Here is a 25,602-nt window from a genome sequence, read left to right as displayed (position 1 = left end):
TTTGGTTGACTATGGATAGTAACATTGATTTGTCCTTTGTTGCTAAAGGTTCCTGCCAAGAGAATTAGAAACAACAGGACTGGGTCACCCTCACCAACCAGATATCTCCACACAAGTCTGAGTCCACAACAATAACAGTAGGAATGAATGCCCCAGCCCAGCAATATGGGAGGGTGAGGAAGAACATTAGTAGAACATAGGCCTATTCAGTGTTTGTGTATTCCTGTTCCTATACCAGCCCAAAGGCTAACTCGATCACTAGCTCTATGATGGGCAACCCTGTCATGTGCTATATGTCAGTGACACATACAACCCATTTACGTGTCCCTTTCCTTCACTCCCAACAGCATAATTTCATGTTATTGCTGTATTACGGAGACATAGAAGAGCATATAGCATCACCACCTGTGACGGTTACAGGGGCCTCATTCTCCCATTAGCACATTACCTGAGAGTCAAAGTTCAAACTGCCAATTTCACTCTGAAGTATCTGGTTTCCATGTTTTAGGTTCACATCAGTCCACTGTCAGAGCCCCCATGGTGGGGTTCGCATGGACATCTGTATTTATGTATTTAAGTTAGAATTCCTTGTGCTTATTTCATAGAGCTACAATAGACAGATTTTTTTTACCTTGTTTTGTAACCTTTTGTAATAAAATTGATTAAATCAAAAATGTCTGGTAGAGGATTTGTTTGCGCTCCACGTGGAAGAACAAGAGATCTCATTTGAACACATTACTAGTTGCCGATTTCAATTCTATGGAGAGTTAAGAAACAGTCATGCGTGGTCCAAATCCCATCTGCAAAGCCTGGGTCTCCACGGCTAGGAAACACACAGCAATAAAGCACTACAACAGCTCCTTAAGAAATAAAAATGACATTTATTATTTTCCAAAGAATTCATCAAACATGTTTAATCAAGAAACACTACAATGGGCTTCTGTTGTCGTGTGTGTACGTCTAGGCCACACAGACAGCTCAGCAGGATGTCATAAGACAAGACGCCTTGGCCAGCTCAATGCGTCATAGTCATCTAAAGCCAACAGATTACACTTTAATTGCTTTGGTGAAATTCATAGAATATTTTGATAAGATTTTTTCTTTTTAAATATAACCACAAACTCAACATGAAAAGTGCTTTATTCATATTTAGAATACTTTAAAATCTTAAATAATTTTGTAAACAGCCAGATCAACCAACCAGGCTCTCCAAAGTAGTGCTGCAGAGCCTGTTGAGTTAACATATGATCGTCATTGAGTCAATGACGCTTTTAGCTGACACACTAGAAAGTTAAGCTACAAAACATCATGAAAATAATCATAAAAAGATTAATAGGCTAACTATTGACCATTGTCTAAAAATCAATGACAGTATACATTTGGTTGAAACCAATTTGGTAGCATCTTTGATGAACATTCAAACCTCTGTAAGATTTTTAAAAAGACACCACTGCATTAAGATAACAACCATGAAAGGCTTACTATTGTTAATATATACTTCTATTAACAAAAATGAATGTCACAGATGTATTTGATATCTTCAGACCAACTGGCGTTTGTATATTCCTTACATGGTGGTACTGGCCTTCAAGGACATGAGGAAAGCCCGAGCCTTGAGTTGATTTACTCCTCAGAACCAAGTAAGCCAAAAGCCCAGCAGGTGCCGGTAAAGCTACTGTAGCCAATTGACTATGAAGAGGCCTCGTATACAGGGTTATTACCAGACAAAGCATAGATGTTTTCACTTCTACAGCATAAGCGGCTCAACAGGGTTGGAGTTAATCAATTCAGTCAATTCAGGAAGTAAACTGAAATTCTAATTAAACATGTTTCAGAGAAGCACTGAGGATAATTGAAGTAGATGTTTTTTGGATTGACTGAATTTAAATTGATTGACCCTCAACCATGTTCCTCAGAAAGTTTGGGTGCACAAGAAAGAAAAATGCTGGAGATAAAATTAAGTGTTCAATTACTTTACCTTCATTTTAAATAAAAACAATGAATCATTGACATTTCTTTGTGTCAGAAACCAACTGTATGCAAAACAACATTCCATTGAAATAAGTTATACTTAAAATTTAAAAAAGATTGAAAAATAAAAAGAGTTAAATGCAATAAGTAGTACACAAATAATCCTGAAATACATTCTCAGACCGGTGTTTTTGACAGGCAAAAAGCTTCAAGCGACGTCATTTTAGCCAACTGTAATGTAAAGGCAGTGAATATTAAAAATGTCAAGATCTGGATACAAATTATAAGAAGCTGCGTTGCCATACATTAAAAGTATTTCAGTCACTCCAGTCATCTGTCTACTAATTACAGAATATAAAACCTCTCACAAGTTTACGAACTTCAATCCCAACTTTGATTATTACTACCTTGAATACAAGGCCAAAAATGTTCAGCCAATTCCTCGCTTCCTTTAAAAATAGACCACGCCTTTTCCCCACAGTCAGAGTTCTACATATCATACACCATCCATCGATAAAAACAAAATGTAATATTCTCAGTTCTGTTTTGGGTATCATAATTGATCAGAAAACCACAGTATGTATTGATAGACATCTATGCGTGTATCCCTCTTCCCCATTCCCCTATAATTAGGAAAAGCACCAGTTTATCAAGTATAAAGCCAAGGTAACCACTCTGACAGCAGCCCTTCTATACTGAACAAAAATATTAAATGTAACATGCAAAGTGTTGGTCCCATGTGTCATGAACTGAAATAAAATATCCCAGAACTGTTCCATTGGCACAAAAAGCTTGTCTCTCAAATTTTGAGCGCAAATTTGTTTACATCCCTATTAGTGAGCATTTCTAAATTGTCAAGGTAATTTGTCCACGTGACAGGTGTGGCATATCAAGAAGCTAATTAAACAGCATGATCATTACACAGGTACACCTTGTGCTGAGGACAATAAAAGGCCACTAAAATGTGCAGTTGTCACAACACGATACCACAGATGTGTCAAGATGAGGAAACATGCAATTAGCATGCTGACTGCAGGAACGTCCAACAGCTCTTGCCAGGGAATTGAATGTTCATTTCTCCACCATAAGCCACCTCTAATGTCGATTTAGAGAATTTGGCAGTATGTACAACTGGCTCACAACTGGCTGTGCCCCTGCCCAGTCATGTGAAAGCCATAAATTAGTGCCTAATGATTTTATTTCCTGATTTCCTTCTATGAACTGTAATTCAGTAAAATCTTTAAAATTGTTGCATGTTGCATTTATATTTTTGTTCAGTATAGTTATTACCATGTAACAATAAGGAACATTTGGCCAGGCAAAGAATGCACAAGACTTAGCTAATAAATGTTACTGTGCTGTTAAGATGCAGCGATTGTTTTAGCAATTGATAATTTACTGGGGGGGGAAAAAATTGTACAACATATTAGGGTTTATGTAACATAACTATGGGGACTGCTATCATGATGGTTACCAAAATACAGGTTGGTGTTCAGTTTGAGGAGAATTTGATTCACCTCTTCTGAGATGTGTTTTTGGGGTGTAGGCTGGGACAAGCAGGGTTTATAAGTAGTTAGTAAAAACTCAAGATTAACATTAAAACAAAACTTAACCACATCAAACAAGATCAGATGATCAGACTCCTGATATCATCACGATACCATCGTCTCCGCAGTGCAGCAAGGACTCCAGACTTTCCATTGGAAACCATAAAACCGATCAATCACTAACAGATCACCGTGTTACATTTAAAACACTGCCCTCAATAGAACACTTTGTACTGTACCCGTGTTACATCTAGATCACTTCCCAATGTGTTACTGTTAAAGCACTAGCACACTTTTTCCAACAAAAACCAGAGTTCCTATTAGACAAATTCAAGTAGGTCCCTCCGTTTCATTCAGTTTGCTCCATTTGCTTTGTTTGGCTCTTAAAACGGTATCCGTTGCAAGATGTAATGAATACATCCTAGAACTCTTACACTTTGGAGCAGTTTAGATTGAACAGTTGGACATCGCACTTCATAAAAATCACCTTTTATACATCTTAAATAGGTTCTCCATGCACGAAGAACAGAACTTTAAGACATAAAAGTCACATTAAAAAAATTAACACAAGACCATACGATGTAGATATAAATAAAGAGAAATATAGAACACAGCTGAAAAAACAACACTTCGCTCAATGTTACATGCAGGTTATTTCTTAGGCGGATAGAAAATAAGAATGAAGAAAATCTGTGTAGTACACCAAAAATGCACAACGTTTGGAAACTGATAAGTCCAGTAAAGTCCAAGAATTCACTGAGGATGGTTCTTGTCTTCGTTGTATCCCTTGTTGTTTGGCGTGGTACAGTATATCAGGCATGGTACTGTATATCATGGTACAGTATATCAGGCATGGTACAGTATATCATGGTACAGTATATCAGGCATGGTACTGTATATCATGGTACAGTATATCAGGCATGGTACTGTATATCATGGTACAGTATATCATGGTACAGTATATCAGGCATGGTACAGTATATCATGGTACAGTATATCAGGCATGGTACAGTATATCATGGTACAGTATATCAGGCATGGTACATTATATCATGGTACAGTATATCATGGTACCGTATATAAGGCATGGTAGCGTATATCATGGTACATATCATGCATGGTACAGTATATCATGCATGGTACAGTATATCATGGTACAGTATATCAGGCATGGTACATTATATCATGGTACAGTATATCATGGTACATATCATGCATGGTACAGTATATCATGGTACCGTATATCAGGCATGGTACATTATATCATTGTACCGTATATAAGGCATGGTACAGTATATCATGGTACATATCATGCATGGTACAGTATATCATGCATGGTACAGTATATCATGGTACAGTATATCAGGCATGGTACATTATATCATGGTACCGTATATAAGGCATGGTACAGTATATCATGGTACCGTATATAAGGCATGGTACAGTATATCATGGTACAGTATATCAGGCATGGTACAGTATATCATGGTACAGTATATCATGGTACAGTATATCAGGCATGGTACATTATATCATGGTACAGTATATCATGGTACAGTATATCAGGCATGGTACATTATATCATGGTACAGTATATCAGGCATGGTACAGTATATCAGGCATGGTACAGTATATCAGGCATGGTACAGTATATCATGGTACAGTATATCAGGCATGGTACAGTATATCATTGAGCTATTGTGATAAGGTGGTTGAGAAGCCAGTGTGGTTGGTATGTATGTAAGTAAGTAACAATATAGAGTGGATTCCACTGAGACACAGATAAGGAACAAGTCCCTAAGTCTACTACTGTTGATCTCATCTCGTTCCTCTGTTGCCCTCCACCTCCAGACCCCCTGGTCCCCCAGACCCCATGGTCCCCCAGGTCCCATGGTCCCCCAGGTCCCCCTCTTCTTCACAGAGACAATAGGCTGGAATGCAGAACAGGGGAGGATACACTGGGGTTGGGTGGGATGTGGTGTTGAGCAGGGGGAACTGTTGTGTGTGCATGTTAAAGCAGGGTGGTTGTGTGTTGTGCGTGTCTGAGAGCGCATTAAGAAAAAAGGTTAGGCAGCACCAGAAGAAGGTATAAATATCCACTGGCGACATTTACGAAAATCTAAAGTCAAGCCGGAGGAAGGGAGAGGGAAACAAGCGAAAGCACAACTACTGCCATAAAATCAGACAACCATAAAGCCACTTAAAAACAGATAAACAAAACAAATGGTGAACAACAGAGCTATCCAAAAGGAATGCATGATGAACCCACATCACATCCATACCATTCTAACCTGCAGATCAAACAGAGCTGCTGCAGTGAGAGGTCAGGGCTGGAATGTACTAGGCTGGGTCAGACCAGGAACCAACCTGGACCAGGCCAACACATCAGAAAACAGAGAAGAGTTCATGACGTAGACCCGGTGTGTGCGTTCTGTCCTGGTAGAGATACACTCAAATATATTGGCACCCTTGCACGATTCACTATGTCTTTTAAGATAAGTTGACATTTTAAAAACATTTGGTGTAAACACATGTATTTGTTTGATTTACAACTGCACAGGACCAATACATTTTTCTTCTAAAATTGAGATTTTTCACTTCAAAAGTAAAAAAAGATTGCCTGAACTAAATTATTAAAAATTAATTTGGTTGGTTGGAAGCAATTGTCTTGTTTCGGTGTCATTTCTCTCACCCGTGGTAAGTTGCAGGTGCCTTAAGGGTAAGACAGCCATTCAACCAGTTTTGAAAACAGAACATTCTGCGCCATTGTAAAGTGCGAGGGTGCCAATATATTTGACTTAATTTGTAAGTAGGACGGTAGGGAGCTGGGACTATGTGGAGGGGAAAGAAGAGGGGGGGGGGGGGGGGAGAGTTTGGTTTCTTGGACAGGAAAATGAGGAGGGAGGTTGTTCATGTTTAGTGGTGCAAGGAGGGCCCGTTGCTCTGGGTTACGGAGGCAGAGCCAGAGATGTCTAGGAAGACGGAGCGCATGAGGTCGTAGGACTTGTCGGAGAGGTCGGCCACGTCGTCTGACGTCATGCCCTTCGTCTCAATCTTCGGAAGGATCTTCAGTGTGATGGTCCCTTGTTAGAGCATAGCATAAACATCAATATCATCACAACAACCCTCATCATCGTGTCTGCATGGAAGCAAAGGACAACTTCTTTCGATAAATAATATGAGCCATTAACGTCAAGAGTAGCTGGATAACCCCTTTTCAATATGAACTACAAACATCTGTACCTGAGTTGAACTGCTTTTCTTTCCGTAGATAGAAGTTACTGTAGGAGGAGAACACGATGGGAATGATAGGAGCCTGGAACAGAGACAGAAGCAAGAAAGAGAGAGAAGCAAGAAATAGAATTACCATGACAGTTCGTTCCACATTCGATTTAAGCCCAGGGTACCAAAATACCATTATTTTTTCCAAGATCACAAACCAACAAGACTAATCTACTTTTTAAGGATGCTTCCCTCCCTCAGGCAAGACAAAGACAAACATGAACACACAGACAAAGACATGCATGGCTGACTGGCCTACACAGACTGTCGGTACACATATCTATGGGCACGCACGCACATGCACCATCTCCTCCAGCCCTACCTAGAGATATCGTTAGCTCTGCATTGGAGCACAAGTCATGTGTTAATGATATGGGAAACACAAATATACACCATTCTGCAGAGATCTACTATACGGATTAGGGTTTTGAGTTGACCCTTCCTTAGACATTTCTGTGTTAGTAACCAAGACCTGCTGGTCCATATTAACTGTGTTCCGTCTGTTTCTCAGATTTATCCACTGATACATATCTACACACAACCTTTGCGCATGCAGGCGCACAAGGTCTACATTGAATACAGGCTACACAGACAGACTGTACAATAAACACACACTTCGACACCTCATAACCTGGAGTGAACCTGCGGTGTCGGTCTGGCTCTGTTTCATGTAACGTTGTTCTTTACATTTATGTCACCCGTCTCCCTCCGTCTTTCATTCTCCCCAACACTCATCCTATATCACCCTCCATCTTTAACCTTAGAAACCCTTTCCATTAGGCTCTCTGGGTCTCTCTCTCCCACTGTATTGCTCCCTCTGTCTTTGCTTCTCTCAGTCTCTCTTACTCTGGCTCTCTTTGTCTTCCATCTATGCCAAAGGTAGTGAAAATGTCCTCTGCAATTCATATGATGTTCAGTCAGTATCCATGCTAGGTTGTTAGGTCCCCCTTGTGAACACTGGAATAGAGGCATGCACGCACACACACGGCCCTGTGGCTCACTTGCGCTTGCACTGCCAGGTGGAAGGCTCCCTTCTTGAAGGGCAGCAGGTCGCCCCTCTGGTTCCGCGTACCCTCCGGGAACACCCACAGACGGATCTACAGGGGGCAAAGGTTAGGGGTCAAAGGTGAGGCCTATGTGGAAGCATGGAAACAGTATTTAAATATCAGTGGTGGAGAAAGGTCTAGACACTAAACCAGAAATAAGCATAGAAAAAAACAAATATCAAGTATTCAAACTTGGGTTAAGTTTCAGGATATACTGGCTTGGGAATGAAATTAATTTGTTGTTCAAAGTCTTATGATCTAACAGTATGTCACTCCCTATCATACATTATTGGGCTTTCAGAATGGAGTTAGTCTTTAGATTGGAAGGCTCCAGAGCACAGCACGGGTTTCCGAATTAATCCGGTCCAATAGGTTTGTCCTGTTGAATTACCTGGTCATCCAGCATGGTCTTGGCAGCATCGGCCATGACACTCTTGGCGTCTCTTGTCTTCTTGCGGTTGATGAAGACGATGCCGCCCAGCCAGCACACGATGCCCACAGTGCCAGCGTACACCAGCTCCTTCTTGGCAACCATGGTGCAGCGATCTGGGAGGACCTCCATTAGACCTGGGGGTTGGAAAGGATCTGTTAGTGGATCTGTTACAGGACCTCCATTAGACCTGAGGGAGAACATGATCTTTGAGAGGATCTGTTAAATGGATAGGATCAAGCCTATTAGATCTGTCAGGCATTTACACAGGCAGCCCAATATTTTTTTCACTAATTAGTCTTTGGACCACTCAGATCAGCACTGAAAAAGAGCTGATGTGAAAAGATGTGTTTTGATTGGTCAAAAGACCAATTAGTGAAAAAATATAAAAATTGGGCTGCCTGTGTAAATGAAGCATTCAAGGATCTTTAAGATCTGATTGCTGGGATATTTCATCTGTATGAAATCTTCATCATGTTTGGTTGAATCTAAAACTTAAGAACCAACCATGCATGTAACTGAATTAACAGTTTTCCACAATGATTTCATTGACACCACTGAATGATTTGGAATGAGACCAATACCCTGACTACACCGCTCACGTAGCTTGTGCGAGCGATGCAAAATACATTTAGAAATCTATGTTATTCAATTATTGCACCCACACTGATCGCGAGCGTCTGCGTTGCCAAGGGCTAAAATAGAAGTCCTTTCTATTTCTGACGCAGATCGCGCTGCAAGTCCTGCCTCTCCCATCTCCTCATTGGTTTATAGAAGCAGGTACCCACGTGCCATCTCCTCATTGGTTATACCCATGTGGGTGATTGAAAGACAAACTGTGTTGCCAGTCGTCGTGGTAATACTATGAAAGTTTAGATGCCAATCACCATATAAGTTCAAAGATGAGAAGAAGAAGATCACCATATAAGTTCAACCAGGAGCAGAGATGATTAGAAACAATTTGGTTGACCGTTTGTGTGGATTAATTGTCAGAGTAGAGGACCTTGTGCATTTCAGGTAAAATAACAACTTAATGTTTATATCCCAGGACAAATTAGCTAGCAAGTGCAAGCTAACTAGCTAAATTGCCATAAATGTTTAATGCTTTTCGTCCTGTCCCCAAATTAAATGTAATTGGTTCAGAGTTTGTTTTGATATTTTAACCTGCGTGTCCTGATCGCGTTTGGTGTAGGGGGACAAAATAAATGTATGCACGATTGCGCACGCACCCAGCCGGTTTGGGTTCCGTGTTAGGCCTTTAATGCACAGTGGTCTGATTAGACTTGGGCCTTTAAAACAAATTAATCAAAATGTTATTGGTCGTGTACACATTATCAAAATGTGCAGCGAAATGCTTATGGTTCTTTCTTCAACAGTGCAGTAACATCTAAGAATACAAACAAATCCCCAAAATAGAAAATAAATTAAGAAACATCAGAAGGAGCGATGTCAAAGTCTGGAATATGTAAGGGATTATCAACGAGGGGATGTGTTTTATGGAAAATAATGAATAACATAGGTTTGTTCGACAACGCACTAACGGAGTAGAACTAACCATCCACAGAGTTGCATTACTTTCCAGAGGACCCATAGCCCCTTGTTGATTTTTTTTTTTTTTTTTTTTTTATAGATTTTATCCCCTTTTCTCCCCAATTTTTCGTGGTATCCAATCGCTAGTAATTACTATCTTGTCTCATCGCTACAACTCCCGTACGGGCTCGGGAGAGACGAAGGTCGAAAGTCATGCGTCCTCCGAAGCACAACCCAACCTAGCCGCACTGCTTCTTAACACAGCGCGCCTCCAACCCGGAAGCCAGCCGCACCAATGTGTCGGAGGAAACACCGTGCACCCGCCCCCTCGGTTAGCGCGCACTGCGCCCGGCCCGCCACAGGAGTCGCTGGAGCGCGATGAGACAAGGATATCCCTACCGGCCAAACCCTCCCTAACCCGGACGACGCTAAGCCAATTGTGCGTCGCCCCACGGACCTCCCGGTCGCGGCCGGCTGCGACAGAGCCTGGGCGCGAACCCAGACTCTGGTGGCGCAGCATAGCACTGCGATGCAGTGCTCTAGACCACTGCGCCACCCGGGGCCCCTTGTTGATTATCCCTTACATATTCCAGACTCTGTTAAATTATAGCCATGGTACAATGTCACATTTGCCCCAGAAATGTGTACACTTGCTGGTGACAATGAACTATTGCCATTCAATTATTCCGTGCTTGATATACTGTGTGTTATAGGAAAATTGTGCATGCTCTAGAATGCACTTCAAGCAAATCTGAAAAAAATTATTCAACAATGCCATGGTATAAAAATATGTACACCGAACATAAATGTAACATGCAACAATTTCAATTTACTGAGTTACACAGTTCATATAAAGAAATCAGTCAATTGAAATAAATTCATTAGGCCTTAGTCTATGGATTTCACATGACTGGGAATACAGATTTGCATCTGATGTTCACACAGTACCAGTCAAAAAAGTTTGGACACCTACTCATTCAAAGGTTTTTCATGGCAACCATGTTGCAGAGATCAAACCCAATCGAGATGGTTTGGGATGAGTTGGACCACCGAGTGAAGGAAAAGCAGCCAACAAGTGCTCAGCATATGTAGGAACTACTTCAAGACGGTTGTAAAAGCAATCCAGGTGAAGCTGGTTGAGAGAATGCCAAGAGTGTGCAAAGCTGTCATCGAGGCAGAGGGTGGCTATAAAAGTTCTAAATATGCTTTATGATTTGTTCATGACCCTAGGGTGGCAACACAAATTATCAATGGGGCTTTCTCCACTTATACTTTTCAATCCAACTCCAAACAAAAATAATATTCAGCATTTTCAATCAATCTCTGCATTTCTATTATCATTTCCACACATTATGATGTTTGCAAAAAATATACATTCCTAGTTAATTGGTGATCTGTTGTAAATATGATTATTCTAATTATATAGTTGGAATATCGTGGGCAGGACCAATGAATAAACCAGGGAGGAATTATTCACAGGGTAGGAACCAAAGTGTTGGTCAGTGTTTCCAGGTGACCCTTACTTCATGTAGTTAGCTAGCTATCTAGCCAACATATTAATGCTTCGCCTATTTCTCTCTGATAAGATACCGTTGCACAAACATGCTGTAATGGGAATTTTAATGTTTGTGCTTTTCTTATAACTACATTTCTGTGTTTTATTTATTCAGTGCGCTAGGACCAAGCCAAGGTATAAAAATTCACAAAACTCCCATAGCCTACTTCACAGAGAACATGCCGAAAAGTTCAAACAAAAAGGAAAACAGACGAGGTACTACACAAAGAGAAAGCAGGCATGATTCTCTTACATTTTGAGCTCACGGCAAGATAGCACCAGAGCCTGCCTTACTAACAGGTTCCCAGTAGATAACAGCCACAAAGCCATGAATAGCATGAGGTGTGGCTAACGTAAGCCACCTTGAGCTAGCTACCAAGCTAGCCTACAAACTATGTAGCCACAGTAGATCTTCCATACGACGTTGAGAAAGTGCATTGTAGGTCGTTTAGAAGTGATCTGGAAATAAGTTCATAAATATGTAATAACCCCAAAACATGTTTGTACTTATAGGTAACCAGATCGTGACTATAACTAAGTTACTACATCTTTGACCACACTGTTAAATTGGTGAGTAAAAACTCATGCTACCTACCCTTTAAAGCTAGAATGGTGCTCCTAAATAAAATATTTAGGCACATAGGCGAGTAAAATGGTCACACTGTAGAGCCCTGTATTTGTTTGAGGTGGCTGATACAAATCAGTAAAGTTTCACATTTGATTGGTCTGGAATTTGGTACTGGGTCAAGTTGCCATGCCTTGTAGTAAGAGTTATAGGGCTGTCCCCGACAAAAAATAATAATCTTGGGTCGACCAAGAGTCGTCTGTTCCTTCGACTGGTCAAAAATTTAACTTGTATTTTTCGATATGTAGACACACCCTATGCAGTTTAATAAAATCAACTATATGTAGGCTACGGAGCTTGTCTGATGCTTTAAGCAGACGTCATTATTTAAAATCAGACACACAAAGGACTCAAGAGGGAGCCAGAAATCAAGATCGCCTAACCAGAAGAAAGAAAACCTGTTCCCGACCCACCTCCTCCAGCTGCTGCTTGCCTTCGCAGATTCTGTCATTAGGCTACTGAAGTGGCCGCTAATAGGCTACACCAGGGGTCGGCAACCTTTTCCATTTGGAGTGCCAATTTTCGATATGTAGACACACCCTATGCATTTTAATAAAATCAACTATATGTAGGCTACGGCGCTTGTCTGATGCTTTAAGTTGGGATGCAAACTGGTGAGGGCCCAAAAAGGTGACACTTTTTTTGCACTGAAACATGCAAACAAATCCCAGGTTTTAACTAATTAAACAAAGAATACGGTGTACATGATCAGTCTGTGTGTAACATAAAAAGTGGTTAATGTGAACCTAACTCACAGCTAAAATAAATTAAGGAAAGCAATCCAATGTCATTTGTTGCCTAGACTTCACTGCAAATGACACTCAAGTCTTGACAAACAAACACATTAATATTACAGTTAGACATGACAGCCTTTATAATAGAATGTTTGTGACCACACACACATCTAAATACTGCACTTGGGGAAAAAACATCTTAAAAGTAGAAATAGAATGAAACAAACAGGCATTCCATTTTTGCTCTATTATAGTGGCCACTATAGACATCGATCAAGTGCACAAGGCTACATGTATGCAAAAATAACATTCACTGAGTAAAACATTTAATAATCCCCCTCAAATCCCAAAGGTGTTACTTTCAAGTTCAAGAAAACAAAAGCAATATCTTTGGGCTACACTGCACGTTATTACATTGTACAACAGATGTCCACAGGTAGAAAGTGCCAGTAGAGCATGATACCCTTTGTTGGCATAATTGATCTTTCAGGCAGAGTACACCTGGCATACCCCTTTTTATCCACTATATTGAAAGAGGGAAAGTGTGTGGTGTTTCTTTCACCTCTATTGGCATCCAGCATAAGCCAGGCCCAGCTCCAGCTCCACTTTATCCCTGAATCCACTTGTTTAACAAGCAACGACCTCATTTTCACCTAATGCTCTCATTCTGAAAATTAACCACATACTGTAGAGGCAAAACATTAGTTCACAGATAGTAGTTAGTTCGTTAGCTAGTTAACATTTTACACAGATTGCCAGGGTCCAGGCAGGAAGCAACTAATGCGTTAACTTGAGGAACGGCAAGGAGTTGTATACCAGTTAACGTTAATAGTATAGCAAATTGGTTAGGTTACTAACGTTAGCTCATCTGACGTTGTAACGTTAGCTAGCTAGCTGTCGGACTTTATTAGCCAGCTAATTTTCTCTGGCTAGCTAACAGAGAATTTGATCCAGCTACTATAGCAAGATACTTAATAATGCTAACAATATTGTTCCACCACACTTTCTCCCTAACCAAAACTTTCCAAATGCCAGTTGTTTTTCGGTTACAGCTCATGAAGTACACTTCATCACCTTCTCACCCCCGTCTCCATGGTCAGGCTTCTCACCTACCTCTGTTATCGTTCGGCAAACTGCCTTTACAACCGACTGCTGTCTTTCCAGAGCGCTCGCTGATTCTGTAATTAGCAAATTGGTTGTCTCTTCTCTCTTCAGTCGCGTGCTGCATTCTGTTATGTGAAGGATTGGCTGAGCCTTGGATACAGACAGTATCGCTTTAATACACGCATCACTCGTTCGCTTACAGCCAGTAGTGATCCAAAGCCCCTCCCCCCCCCGAACTTTTCTCATCGGATCTACACGATTCACGTAGGTCACCAAATTTGGATTCAAAATGGCAAATTTCACCGAAAAGATTACTAGTTTGCATCCCTGCTTACCATTTCTATCGATCTGTGTGCCAGTTATGATTTTCATGTGAACATATTCGTGGAACAGTTTAATTTCTTTATATTAAAGTCTTTGTATCTCAAAATCAGTCATGTGATTAATACAAATTCTATCTAAAAGTAACTTATTGCCTATGAAACTATGAAAGATTGCCTATATAAAGCCAACAAATAAAAACAATGCAGCCTACAGATAGAAAATATCCTGATAAAAATAAATCACATCATGGCCTGTCTGCAAGGAACATGAAGCATTGTATTAACTATCAAATTGGTCCAGCCACAAGCTTGCACTAACAAACTTGCAGCATTGTATAGAATATTCTGGAACCTCAGATTTTCCAGTGCCAGTGAGATCCAGACAGACACAGCTGTAGGTTATTAGTGCAAGGGATAAGAAGTAAACAGGTAGGTCTCTTATGACTTTCCACCAGATCAGGACTTTCTTTTCCCCTTTCACCCTGAGTGGTTATTGAAAGGGAGAGGGCTGGAAAGGTTCAAATAGGCTACATTGAGGAACTATTGTCATTCTCAATGGATGTAAAAACATACTTTGTTTACTTGCCGTTTGATGTGAAGAAGAAATTACTTTGAGAAGCGCCACAGCTCATTAGTGTTGGTGAGTCAAGACACTCAGAAATATTATCAGATCCCCAAATGGGCACATCTATAAACATACATTTGCGCACAGGCTAGGTAGCCTAGGCCTACTTCTGCGCATAATCAGGTGCGCTTCCTTACTCAACATTGAGAGAAGCGCTCCAAAACGAAACAATTCATAAATTGACAACTATTAAATGGAATGAAATAAAACAAGTGTAGCCTATGTTGTGTAAAACGTGTGTAGCCTAGGTTGTGTAAAACGTGTGTAGCCTAGGTTGTGTAAAACGTGTGTAGCCTAGGTTGTGTGCTCTGCAAACAACGTGTCCACTCCCGACAATGACAACTGTAAAAGACTAATAATAAATTGAATGCATTAACAGAAGTTCCGGTAACCAAAGAAACATTGTAATTAGAAATGATGGGAATTAACGGTACCTGTACTACTGGTGAGCCATCCCCGTGGCCTACACAATGGATTAGTCCACAGACAGGTGTCAATCAAAAATTATCAGTCTGGGCCCAACAGCCTATCCACCAAACAGTCGACCAGTCGACTAAATAGGGTGAGCCCTAGAGAGTTGTCTGTAGCCAATGTAATCAGTAGTGTATTGATCATTTGAGCGAGTCTGGTCTGTATCGCTGGCATGTGTCTGGATGGTTGTTTGTTTTGGTGTCCTGTCAACCCAGTTGGCCCAACAAAGTGCTCTTTGAGGCCAGGAGCAGAGAGAGAAGCTAGAGGCAAAAGGCCGGGGTTGTTCATGAGGAGGGAAGCTAGGGACAGTAAGCCAGGTTGTTCATGGGGTGCGAAGATAGGGACAGAAGGTCGGGGTTGTTCATGGGGTGTGAAGCTAGGGACAGTAAGCCAGGTTGTTCATGGGGTGCGAAGCTAGGGACAGAAGGTCGGGGTTGTTCATGGGGTGCGAAGCTAGGGACAGAAGGTCGGGGTTGTTCATGGGGTGTGAAGCTAGGGACAGTAAGCCAGGTTGTTCATGGGGTGCGAAAATAGGTACAGAAGGTCGGGGTTGTTCATGGGGTGGGAAGCTAGGGACAGAAGGTCGGGGTTGTTCATGGGGTGCGAATCTAGGGACAGAAGGTCGGGGTTGTTCATGGGGTGCGAAGCTAGGGACAGAAGGTCGGGGTTGTTCATGGGGTGGGAAGCTAGGGACAGAAGGTCGGGGTTGTTCATGGGGTGCGAAGCTAGGGACAGAAGGTCGGGGTTGTTCATGGGGTGCGAAGCTAGGGACAGAAGGTCGGGGTTGTTCATGGGGTGCGAAGCTAGGGACAGAAGGTCGGGGTTGTTCATGAGGTGCGAAGCTAGGGACAGAAGGTCGGGTTGTTCATGGGGTGCGAAGCTAGGGACAGAAGGTCGGGTTGTTCATGAGGTGCGAAGCTAGGGACAGAAGGTCGGGTTGTTCATGGGGTGCGAAGCTAGGGACAGTAAGCCAGGTTGTTCATGGGGTGCGAAGCTAGGGACAGAAGGTCGGGGTTGTTCATGGGGTGCGAAGCTAGGGACAGAAGGTCGGGGTTGTTCATGGGGTGTGAAGATAGGGACAGAAGGTCGCGGTTGTTCATGAGGATTGGGATCAGTGGGTGGAGCAGTAGTTCAGTAGATTATCTATTATGGGAGGTTGGTATGGTAACTCCGACCCTAGATCAGCCATCAGCCTCCTGCAGTGTGTTCTCAGCTCTAATGAAGCACCTCTCTCCTTCTTCCTCAATGTCACACTCCTTCTCTCCCTCCCGCTGTCAGACACAATCACCTTCTCTCTCCCACACGCTCGCTCCCTCGCTCCCTCCCTCCCTCCCCCTCCCTTACATTCCTGCTGTCAGTCTCCTGGCTTGCAGCCAGCTCATATCATTCAGTCACCACCAAGACACATACACACTGACTCCTCCAGCTAGTTGTTAAAGTTAAACCCCCCCCCCCCACACACACTTAAATCAATGTGACACACTAAGAACACAACCTAGGCCCTATGAGTATCCAGTAGGAGACATACTAAGAATTCCTATCCTCTGCTCACTGACCAGCATGGTGGGAGAGACTGACTGACCAACTCTCTGAATAGACATTTCATTCAAAGACCTTTACAATGTAAACAAAATCTCCCATGAGGGGATACCAAAGATGATCAATTTCAATGTGAAAATGCATAACACATTCTGCATTCAATAACTAAATACAGCCAGTCAGCCTCATGGCACAAATTAAGGCTCGTGCTGCACAATCCTCTGGTGCCAAGCATAATGCAGTTTATATTGATCCATGCCTTTCTCTAATGTCAAACATCTGTAACCACATTATTTACAAAATACACCATCTTAAAATAGTGCTATTGATTGATTACATGCACCAGTCTAGCCCTAGAGTTAGGATACACAGTCGGTGTTGGGTTTAGACTTAAACAGCCATGTCAGTGATCGGAGCTTGTGTGATGCTATTCCAACTGACAGTTGTCAGTCTTCGCCCACTGAAACCATGCGTATCAATCCCCACTATCCTCCTCTCTCAGAATAGAGTGCTCTGTGACTGGCAGCACTCAAACCATTACTAGAAGATTCCCTTAGGAAGTGAGCTATAGAGGGTAAGGTGGAGTTAGTGAGAAGGGAGAAACCCAGTGCTTGCATTCAATACAAGAGGGAAGAGACTCAGAGGCCAGGGAAACGCCTCGATCCTATTCAAAAGTGTGTGTGTGTGTGTGTGTGTAAGCTTGTATCTGTGAGTGTGTCGGTGCGTTCATCCATCCGTGTGTGTCTCCTACCCAGTACGTCCAGGGAGCTCTGGTGGTTGGAGATGATGACGTAGGGCCCCTCTGTCTGCAGGTGTTCCAAGCCGCTCACGTCAAACCTCAGACCCAGGAAGTACTTCACGTGACGAACCAGAGCGCGGATCACCCTGGGAACAACAATAATCAATTCAATCTTTATTTGAAAACCATTTCAGTGTCAAACAGTGTGACTAGAAACAAAACAAAGACATTAAAGGCAGTGTTTCAGAGAATCAGTTCTGCTCAGTCCGTGATCAGGTGAGCAGACTAGTTACACTACATATACACATTTTGTGTATGTGAACACCCCTTGAAATTTGTGGATTTGGCTATTTCAGCCCACACCCGTTGCTGACAGGTGTATAAAATCGAGCACAGCCGAGCAGTCTCCATAGACAAACATTGGCAGTAGAATGGCCCGTTCTGAAGAGTTCAGTGATTTTCAACGTGGCACCGTCATAGGATGCCATCCTTTCCAACAGTTCGTAAAATGTCTGCATTGCTAGAGCTGCCCCGGTCAACTGTAAGTGGAAACATCTAGGAGCAACAACGGCTCAGCCGCGAAGTGGTAGGCCACACAAGTTCACAGAACAGGACCGCCGAGTGCACTCACTAGACTGCCTCTGAAAGCAACGTCAGCACAAGAACTGTTCATCGGGAGCTTCATTAATATGCATTTCCATGGCCGAACAGCCGCACACAAGCCTAAGATCACCATGCGCAAAGCGTCGGCTGCAGTGGTGTAAAGCTCGCCACCATTAGACTCTGGAGCAGTGGAAATGCGTTCTCTGGAGTAATGAATCACGCGTCACCATCTGCCAGTCCGATGGACAAATCTGGGTTTGGCGGATGATAGGAGAACGCCATCTGCCCAAATGCATAATGCCAACTGTAGTTTGGTGGAGGAGGAATAATGGTCTGGGGCTGTTTTTCATGGTTCGGCCCCTTAGTTCCAGTGAAGGGAAATCTTAACACAACACCATACAATGGCATTCTAGCTGATTCTGTGGTTCCAACTTTGTGGCAACAGTTTGGGGAAGGCCCTTTCCTGTTTCAGCATGACAATGTCACCGTGCACAAAGCGAGGTCATTACAGAAACGGTTTGTTGAGATCGGTGTGGAAGAACTTGACTGGCCTGCACAGAGCCTTGACTTTAACCCCATCGGAAACCTTTGGGATGAAGTGGAACGCCGACTGCGAGCCAGGTCTAATCTCCCAGCATCAGTGCCCGACCTCACTAACTCTTGTGGCTGAATGGAAGCAAGTCCCTGCAGCAATGTTCCATCCAGTGGAAAGCATTCCCAGAAGAGTAGAGACTTATAGCAGCAAGGGGGGGACCAACTCCATATTAATGCCAATGATTTCAGAATGAGATGTTCGACGAGTAAGTGTCCACATACTTTTGCCATGTAGTGTATATTAAAAGTGTAGTTCCTCACATTATGCCATTTGAAAAAAACGTTCCAACAATCTCCCCATCGATAATCGCCAATCCTCAGTGTGAAAGAGCAGTGGAAGTTATAGGTCTACTGCTGCATTGACCTGTGGACAATGAGTTCCATGCGCTCATTTCTTTAGCTGCCAATGGATCACGGTGTATCAATGTGTCCATATGGCAGAAGCTGGTGATCAAACATTAGTTGACTTATCAATTTAATTCAGACTTTTATGATTAACCACATGAAAATGATTGAGAAAACGTTATTATTGAAATGAAACTTTTCGAAGTAAATGCACATATGAAAATCATAACTGGCACACAGAACGGTAGAAAATGGTAGGATAAATTGTAAGCTTCCCCAAACTTGAAACTCACTCACTGCCTATGAGGTCTTTATGAAATCATTGCCTCCATGGTCAGATTCTGCCTATAGGCTACTTTGAAGCAAGGCAAGCCTCATAATATAAAATAAAACATTCAGGTTTCAAACAATTAAGTATGTTTTCAAAAAGCATACTTCCTCCAGCTCACATTGTAAAGTGGTTTGTGACGTACTGATAAAAGCACGTTTTACTTCAGTAGCACCCAGCTGAGAAATCTCCCTCAAAATAGCCTCTGATTTGTATGCTGTGCGCATGTTATAGTTTTGATGGAGAAATAAGATACATGATGAGTAACGAAAATACACACAGGCCAATTTAATTCCACTAAATGAACCTTTAGACCAATAAGCATGACGATCAAATGTATTTATATTGACTGGTATTTCCAGCAATTAATAAAAAGCCTTAATTTGCAATGGGATCTTTTTTCTCCCAGTCATTTTGGCCAGCAACAGTTTTATTTCAAATCGACTTCTCATTAGCGATTGTCAGCTAATGGAAACCCTGACCATCACATACAATAGCATGGTTAGACTCCCCATCACATACAATAGCATGGTTAGACTCCCCATCACATACAATAGCATGGTTAGACTCCCCATCACATACAATAGCATGGTTAGACTCCCCATCACATACAATAGCATGGTTAGACTCCCCATCACATACAATAGCATGGTTAGACTCCCCATCACATACAATAGCATGGTTAGACTCCCCATCACATACAATAGCATGGTTAGACTCCCCATCACATACAATAGCATGGTTAGACTCCCCATCACATACAATAGCATGGTTAGACTTGTCTGCTGTTCTTGTTCTTACAACCATAATAAGTGGAAAGAAATCGTTCTCTTAGAGTTGGGGTCAGTTATAAAATAGCCTATCCTACGTAACATATGAATAATGATAGCCTGTACTACACCATAGGCAATGGTATTTAATCATAAACACAATGTTATGTCTACTTCTACCCTAATACTATTTAGTTTTACACAAAGTAGACCGGCCTGAGATGTCAGTAATGAGAAAAACTAAGATACATAGTCTGTTTAAGGTAGGCTGAGGCTCTCTGTCAGGAAAGCAATAACAATCATGCTGAAGAGAGGAGGGCAAGGCAGCCATAGCATAAAGTCCCAGATCTGTCCGGGACACAAAGCTAGCAGCGCATGCTCTCTAACAGATGGCCTTCATTACTGGAAGACTAGAGCCTCTGTCCCTAAAGGATGAAGAAGTGTGTGGTTCTGTTTACTCCAGTCTAGCGTTCAGCATACTGTCCACTTTATTCTCAACTGGCCCCTCCCTGTGTGGGTTTAGAATACGACCAACACCGCTCAAGTCACAAGAATGAGTGTAGAGTGCAATGAGTGCATACTAGAGACTGGATCTGCATGTCAAAATATGATCTTTAAACCCGAATAAAAACACTATCTCCTCACTATCACAACGATAAAACCGCCCAATCTTGTACAAAAGCATGCGTGATTGTGCAAGGCCTCTATCAACAGGCAAGCTGCTATTCTTATTAGACTACATACAGCACAGTCGTAAAGAGGAAGAAAATTGCCTTAAATTCAGTTGCAATCGCAATGTCAACGACTGACATATCACAAAGGTTATCCTCTAATGATCGCGTTTAGGTTGTCAGTTTCCTCCTGAATGTCATTGCATGACTGCTCTCTAAAAGACACATTTTAACCCTTGTTTTGAACTATTTCAAAACGAGCAACGCCAACAGTATCTTTGACAAAAGTCTTTAAGTGTTTCACAAAGCGTTTTAAATATTAATTGAGCAAGGTCAGGGTGACCTCAAATCTATCCCAAAGTATTGTTCCAGTTTCAACAGAAAAACGTGCAAAGTTCCAGTCTAAGCAGTCCGAGAGACAGTTGACATAACCCAGAGAAAAGAGTTGACAGCACACTGCAATACACTACATAGCACATCATGGTTCACTAGCACTGACAGGTCTGTAGTACCATTGACATCTATAAGCCATGCCCCTTGAGCAGTGTCTAAATCCCATTTGTTTCCATCCCAAAACTCTGTGACGATTCAGGTTGGAATCTTGCAGCAACATTCCTACAGGGATGTAGACAGTGCCATCGCTGTCCTGGCTGAGAATAAAATGACTACAAAAACAGTCTCATTCTAGAATAATTGCTAGAAATGCCTTTTGCCATGTGATAATGCTCAACACACCGGCACTAGTTTGTCAGGAAAACATGGCCAACCTATAGGCTTTCAAAGACACTAAGCATTGAGTGGGTGTTTGACCTGGGGCTGTAAACCAGGGTCATTCACACAGAGTGAGCCAGGTTCAAGAGTCCCAGTTCCCACTAGCAATTTGAGGGTAGATGACCGTGACAGGCTGTGCTATCCTTCCGTGTTGAATCAGTCAACTCTTTCTAATATGGCCTGCCCCCTCTCGGTCTGTGTCACTGTGTGTCTGGATCTCCATCTTACACTTCTTCCCACACGCTCCCTCACACACTCAATCTCTCTGTCTCTCACACACATGCAAACACACACACACACTTGTTGGCGACTGTGAAAAGGGGCCAGCTGCAGAAAACCTTTGGGTTAAGAGAGAATACCGCCAGGTGCAACATGACACCACAGCCAATACTTCTGGTCTGAACACATGGCTGTGAAACAGTTGTTATTCCAAAAGCACTGAACCAAGTCAGTCTGCCAGTTGTGTTATCACTAACATAAAGGACAACAGGCAGCACAAGGCTGGAGAAGACATACATTGATTTCTAGGGGACCTTTCGGAAGAGATAAGTTACAACCAGTCGGTAACACGACTCTGAAAGGGAGGGACAATATGACCCCCACTCCTCTCTTATTGTGTCCAACCGGCCATGTCTCACTAGCCACAGTAAAATATGTCCCAATCCCACTGGCCTGCAGACCAGTTGACTGACATAGGTTACCTTTGCATTCTTGGGCATAGGAACTGTCTAAATGGCTATGGCCCCTTAACACTCACATCTGTGGCCATGAAATGTTTTGAAAGGCTGCTCATGGCTCACATCAACACCATCATTCGAGACCCACTCCAATTCACATACTGCCCCAACGGATCCACAGATGACGCAATCAATATTGCACGCCACACTGCCCTTTCCAACTTTGATAAAAATAACACCTACGTGAGATTGCTGTTCATTGACTACGGCTCAGCGTTCAACACCATAGTGCCCTCTAAGCTCATCACTAAGCTAAGGACCCTGGGACTAAACACCTACCTCTACAACTGGATCCTGGTCTTCCTGACAGGACACCCCCAGGTGGTAAGGGTAGGCAACAACACATCCGCAATGCTGACCCTAAACACGGGGGCCCCTCAGGGGTGCGTGCTTAATCCCCTTTTGTACTCCATGTTCACCCACGACGGTGGTAGGCCTGATCACTGACGACGATGAGAGTCTATAGGGAGAAGGTCAGAGACCTGGCAGTTGTCCTGGCACCACAACCTCTCCCTCAACGTCAGCAAGACAAAGGAGCCGATCGTGGACTACAGGAAATGGAGGGCCGAGTACGCCCTCATTCACGTCAACAGGGCTGTAGTGGAGCGGTTCGAAAGCTTCAAGTTCCTCGTTGTCCACATCACTAAGGATCTATCATGGTCCAAACACACTAACACATTCATGAAGAGGGCATGACAACACCTCTTCACCCTTAGGAGGCTGAAAAGATTGTGCATAGTCCCTCAGATAGTCAGAAAGTTCTACAGCTGCTTCAATGACAGCATGATGACTGGCTGCATCTCCGCTTGGTATCACAACTGCATGGCATCCGACCGCAAGGCTCTACAGAGGGTAGTGCCCAGTACATCCCTGGGCCAAGCTCCCTGCCATCCTGGACCTCTATACCAGGCAGTGTCAGAGAAAGGCCCTAAAAATTGACAAAGACTCCAGCCACCCTAGTCATACACTGTTGTCTCTGCTACTGCACGGCAAGCGGTACCGATGCTCCAAGTCTGGAACCAACAGGATCCTAAACAGCTTCTACCCCCAAGCTATTAGACTGCTAAATAGTTAGTTATGTAGTTAACCAAATAGCTACCCGGACTATCTGCATAGACCCTTGATCCACTTACACTGCTGCTACTGGTTACTGTCACTATTCCTAGTCATATGTATATACAGTATCTACATCAAATACCTCGTACCCCTGCACATCGATATAATACCTGGTAACCCTTGTATATAGCCAAGTTAACGTTACTCATTAAGTACTTTTACATGCACAGTAACAATTCGATATTAATAACCCCCTGGAGTCTACGTGCGCGCCACGCGAAAATTTAATCTGCATAATAATAATAAAAATCCATCAGTTTAAGATAGGGCTGGACGATATGGCCAAAATATATCACTGTATTAAAAAAAAATGGCAGTAAGGCAGTGTTTAACTGTATTTTAGGTTTTAGAATAGAAATTATCTTTAGGAGTAGTGCGTGACCCTTTGGTGGCAACACATACATTCTAAGTGATTTCAATGGGCATTTCTCCATTCTGATTGCTATTCAATTCAACTTCATACATTTTAATTTGCATTTCCACACTGCATTGTAGGGCTGGACGATATTGAACCAAATGTTGCAATTGCGATTTTAATTGCGATTTACACCTTACAAATATGTAAAACTCAACCATTTCAAAGATTTTACTGAGTTATTTCATATAAGGATATAAGTCAATTGAAGACATTTGAGGAACTGATTTGACGAACTGAAAAAAATGTGTACAACTGTCTAAATGTCTGTTTTTGCTATGTCATTATGGGGTATTGTTTGTAGATTGATGAGGGGGGGGAAACTATTTAATCTATTTTTGAATAAGGCTGTAAGCAACAACATTTTGAAAAATGTCAAAGGGTCTGAATACATTACTGAATGTACCGTGTCCAATGACATTAAACCAACTGATAAAATAAAACAATCTTGCCTTGGTCCTGTTTAGACTTGAGACACAAAATCGATGACAACAATGCATGGATTAAAGTGGCATTTTTTGCAGTTGTTGGTTTACATCTGTGCAAAGAAAAAAAACACGCCTGTTGGATCCATGTTTCGACCTGGTATCCAGCCACGAAAATGTCGGGCCCTGAGGCCATGTCTGAATGCCATATGTAATGACAACGTTAGCAAGCTACCTAGCATTAGCCGCATGATACTGTACAGAAAGTCCCAAACATCTGGCAATGCATTGAAGCTAGCTTGCTAGCCTTCTTACCAACCGCTGGATAGCCATCTCGCAGTCCGTTACAAAATGCAACAACGAATAGGTGAAAATATCTGCAAATAGCTTTTCTGAAAGTAGAAACAAATGTTGATGTTACGGTTGCATTATTTCAGTCTTTGGCAAGCTATCTAGCTACTGTAGCCATCTTCCATTCCCATGAGCAAACGTTAGCTAGCAATGCACGGCTCGCGTTGTTGTACAACCTGGAACTTACCTCATGTTTTCGATGTCCCTGCCGCCGCTTTTCAGAATACTAAGCGGAATAGCAATCGCAGCCAAAATCATCATATAGGCCACGTAGAAACACTTTTTAAAATAAAAAACAAAAGTGCTGCTGGTCCATAGCAGGAGTGGTACCAGCAGCAGTAGGAACACCAAGAGCGCATCCATACTGATTCCTCCACTGATACTGCCAGCAAGAGTCTCTGATGGTGCTAGCTAATGTTGTGCAAGCATTAGCAGCACTGTGTGGCACCGACTGACATTACAACTGCCAAGAGGCAACACACAACTTGTGCAACTTCGGTGGTGCACGACTCGTTCTCTAGATGAATATAACTCGTGGACAACACTGTTCAGTCAAAGATGGTGAAAGGCAGCCTCATGTAGAGGTTCCGAAGGTAAATTGACATGGAATTCGATGTTTCTTTCTGTTTCCGGTTGCACCTTATATGGTTCCTCGGTCACCGCTCTCAGATCACATTCAGTGATGACAGCCCAGCCCAAAGCAAATACTGTAGTAACGGTTTCCAGAAGTAGGGAATGTAGAAGAGCAAGCTTTGTACTGTGACTAATCTTTTCTGGTAAATAAGTTGTAAAATATATCTTTTAAATAACATTACGGTTTCAACAGAGGTAGCCTGCAGGCTGCAGTTATACATCCAGCTAATGACTTAGGCTGCTGATCTCATTGAAATAATGCATTATGTTGCTGTTGATGCCTGGGGCCAAACTCAGATCAAAACTCATGTTATTTGTCGTC

The 25,602-nt window shown here is 42.4% G+C and overlaps 2 protein-coding genes across 2 annotated transcripts in view; one reads left to right on the top strand and one right to left on the bottom strand.

The window, feature by feature from the left end:
- The window catches only part of egfl7 (EGF-like-domain, multiple 7), a 28,432-nt gene extending 27,758 nt beyond the window's left edge, over positions 1-674 (top strand). Inside the window, exon 9 of the mRNA XM_071351071.1 lies at positions 49-674. Within this exon, the coding sequence (XP_071207172.1) occupies positions 49-68 (20 nt within the window). The 3' untranslated portion in view covers positions 69-674. The remainder of the gene's footprint in view (positions 1-48) is intronic.
- Positions 675-861: 187 nt separating this feature from the next.
- Positions 862-25,308, bottom strand: LOC139544204 (1-acyl-sn-glycerol-3-phosphate acyltransferase alpha-like). The gene is made up of 6 exons (XM_071351070.1): positions 24,835-25,308; positions 17,534-17,667; positions 8,238-8,413; positions 7,802-7,897; positions 6,762-6,834; positions 862-6,601 (listed from the first exon to the last, which is right to left on the bottom strand). Exons 1-6 carry the CDS (start codon positions 25,008-25,010, stop codon positions 6,435-6,437), a joined length of 822 nt encoding a protein of 273 aa, XP_071207171.1. The 5' UTR covers positions 25,011-25,308; the 3' UTR covers positions 862-6,434.
- Positions 25,309-25,602: the final 294 nt, after the last annotated feature.

Source organism: Salvelinus alpinus, chromosome 18 (assembly GCF_045679555.1).
Source record: "Salvelinus alpinus chromosome 18, SLU_Salpinus.1, whole genome shotgun sequence".
NCBI lineage: Eukaryota > Metazoa > Chordata > Actinopteri > Salmoniformes > Salmonidae > Salvelinus > Salvelinus alpinus.
This window is presented reverse-complemented; position numbering and strand designations above follow the sequence as displayed.

Bases quoted from the DNA above. Each gene is read 5' to 3' on its own strand.
- LOC139544204 (XM_071351070.1), bottom strand. From the start codon at position 25,010: ATGGATGCGCTCTTGGTGTTCCTACTGCTGCTGGTACCACTCCTGCTA. The intron at 17,668-24,834 runs GTAAGTTCCAGG...TGTTGTTCCCAG, and splicing joins AGGGACATCGAAAACATGAG to GGTGATCCGCGCTCTGGTTC. The intron at 7,898-8,237 runs GTAATTCAACAG...TGCCCCCTGTAG, and splicing joins AGACCATGCTGGATGACCAG to ATCCGTCTGTGGGTGTTCCC.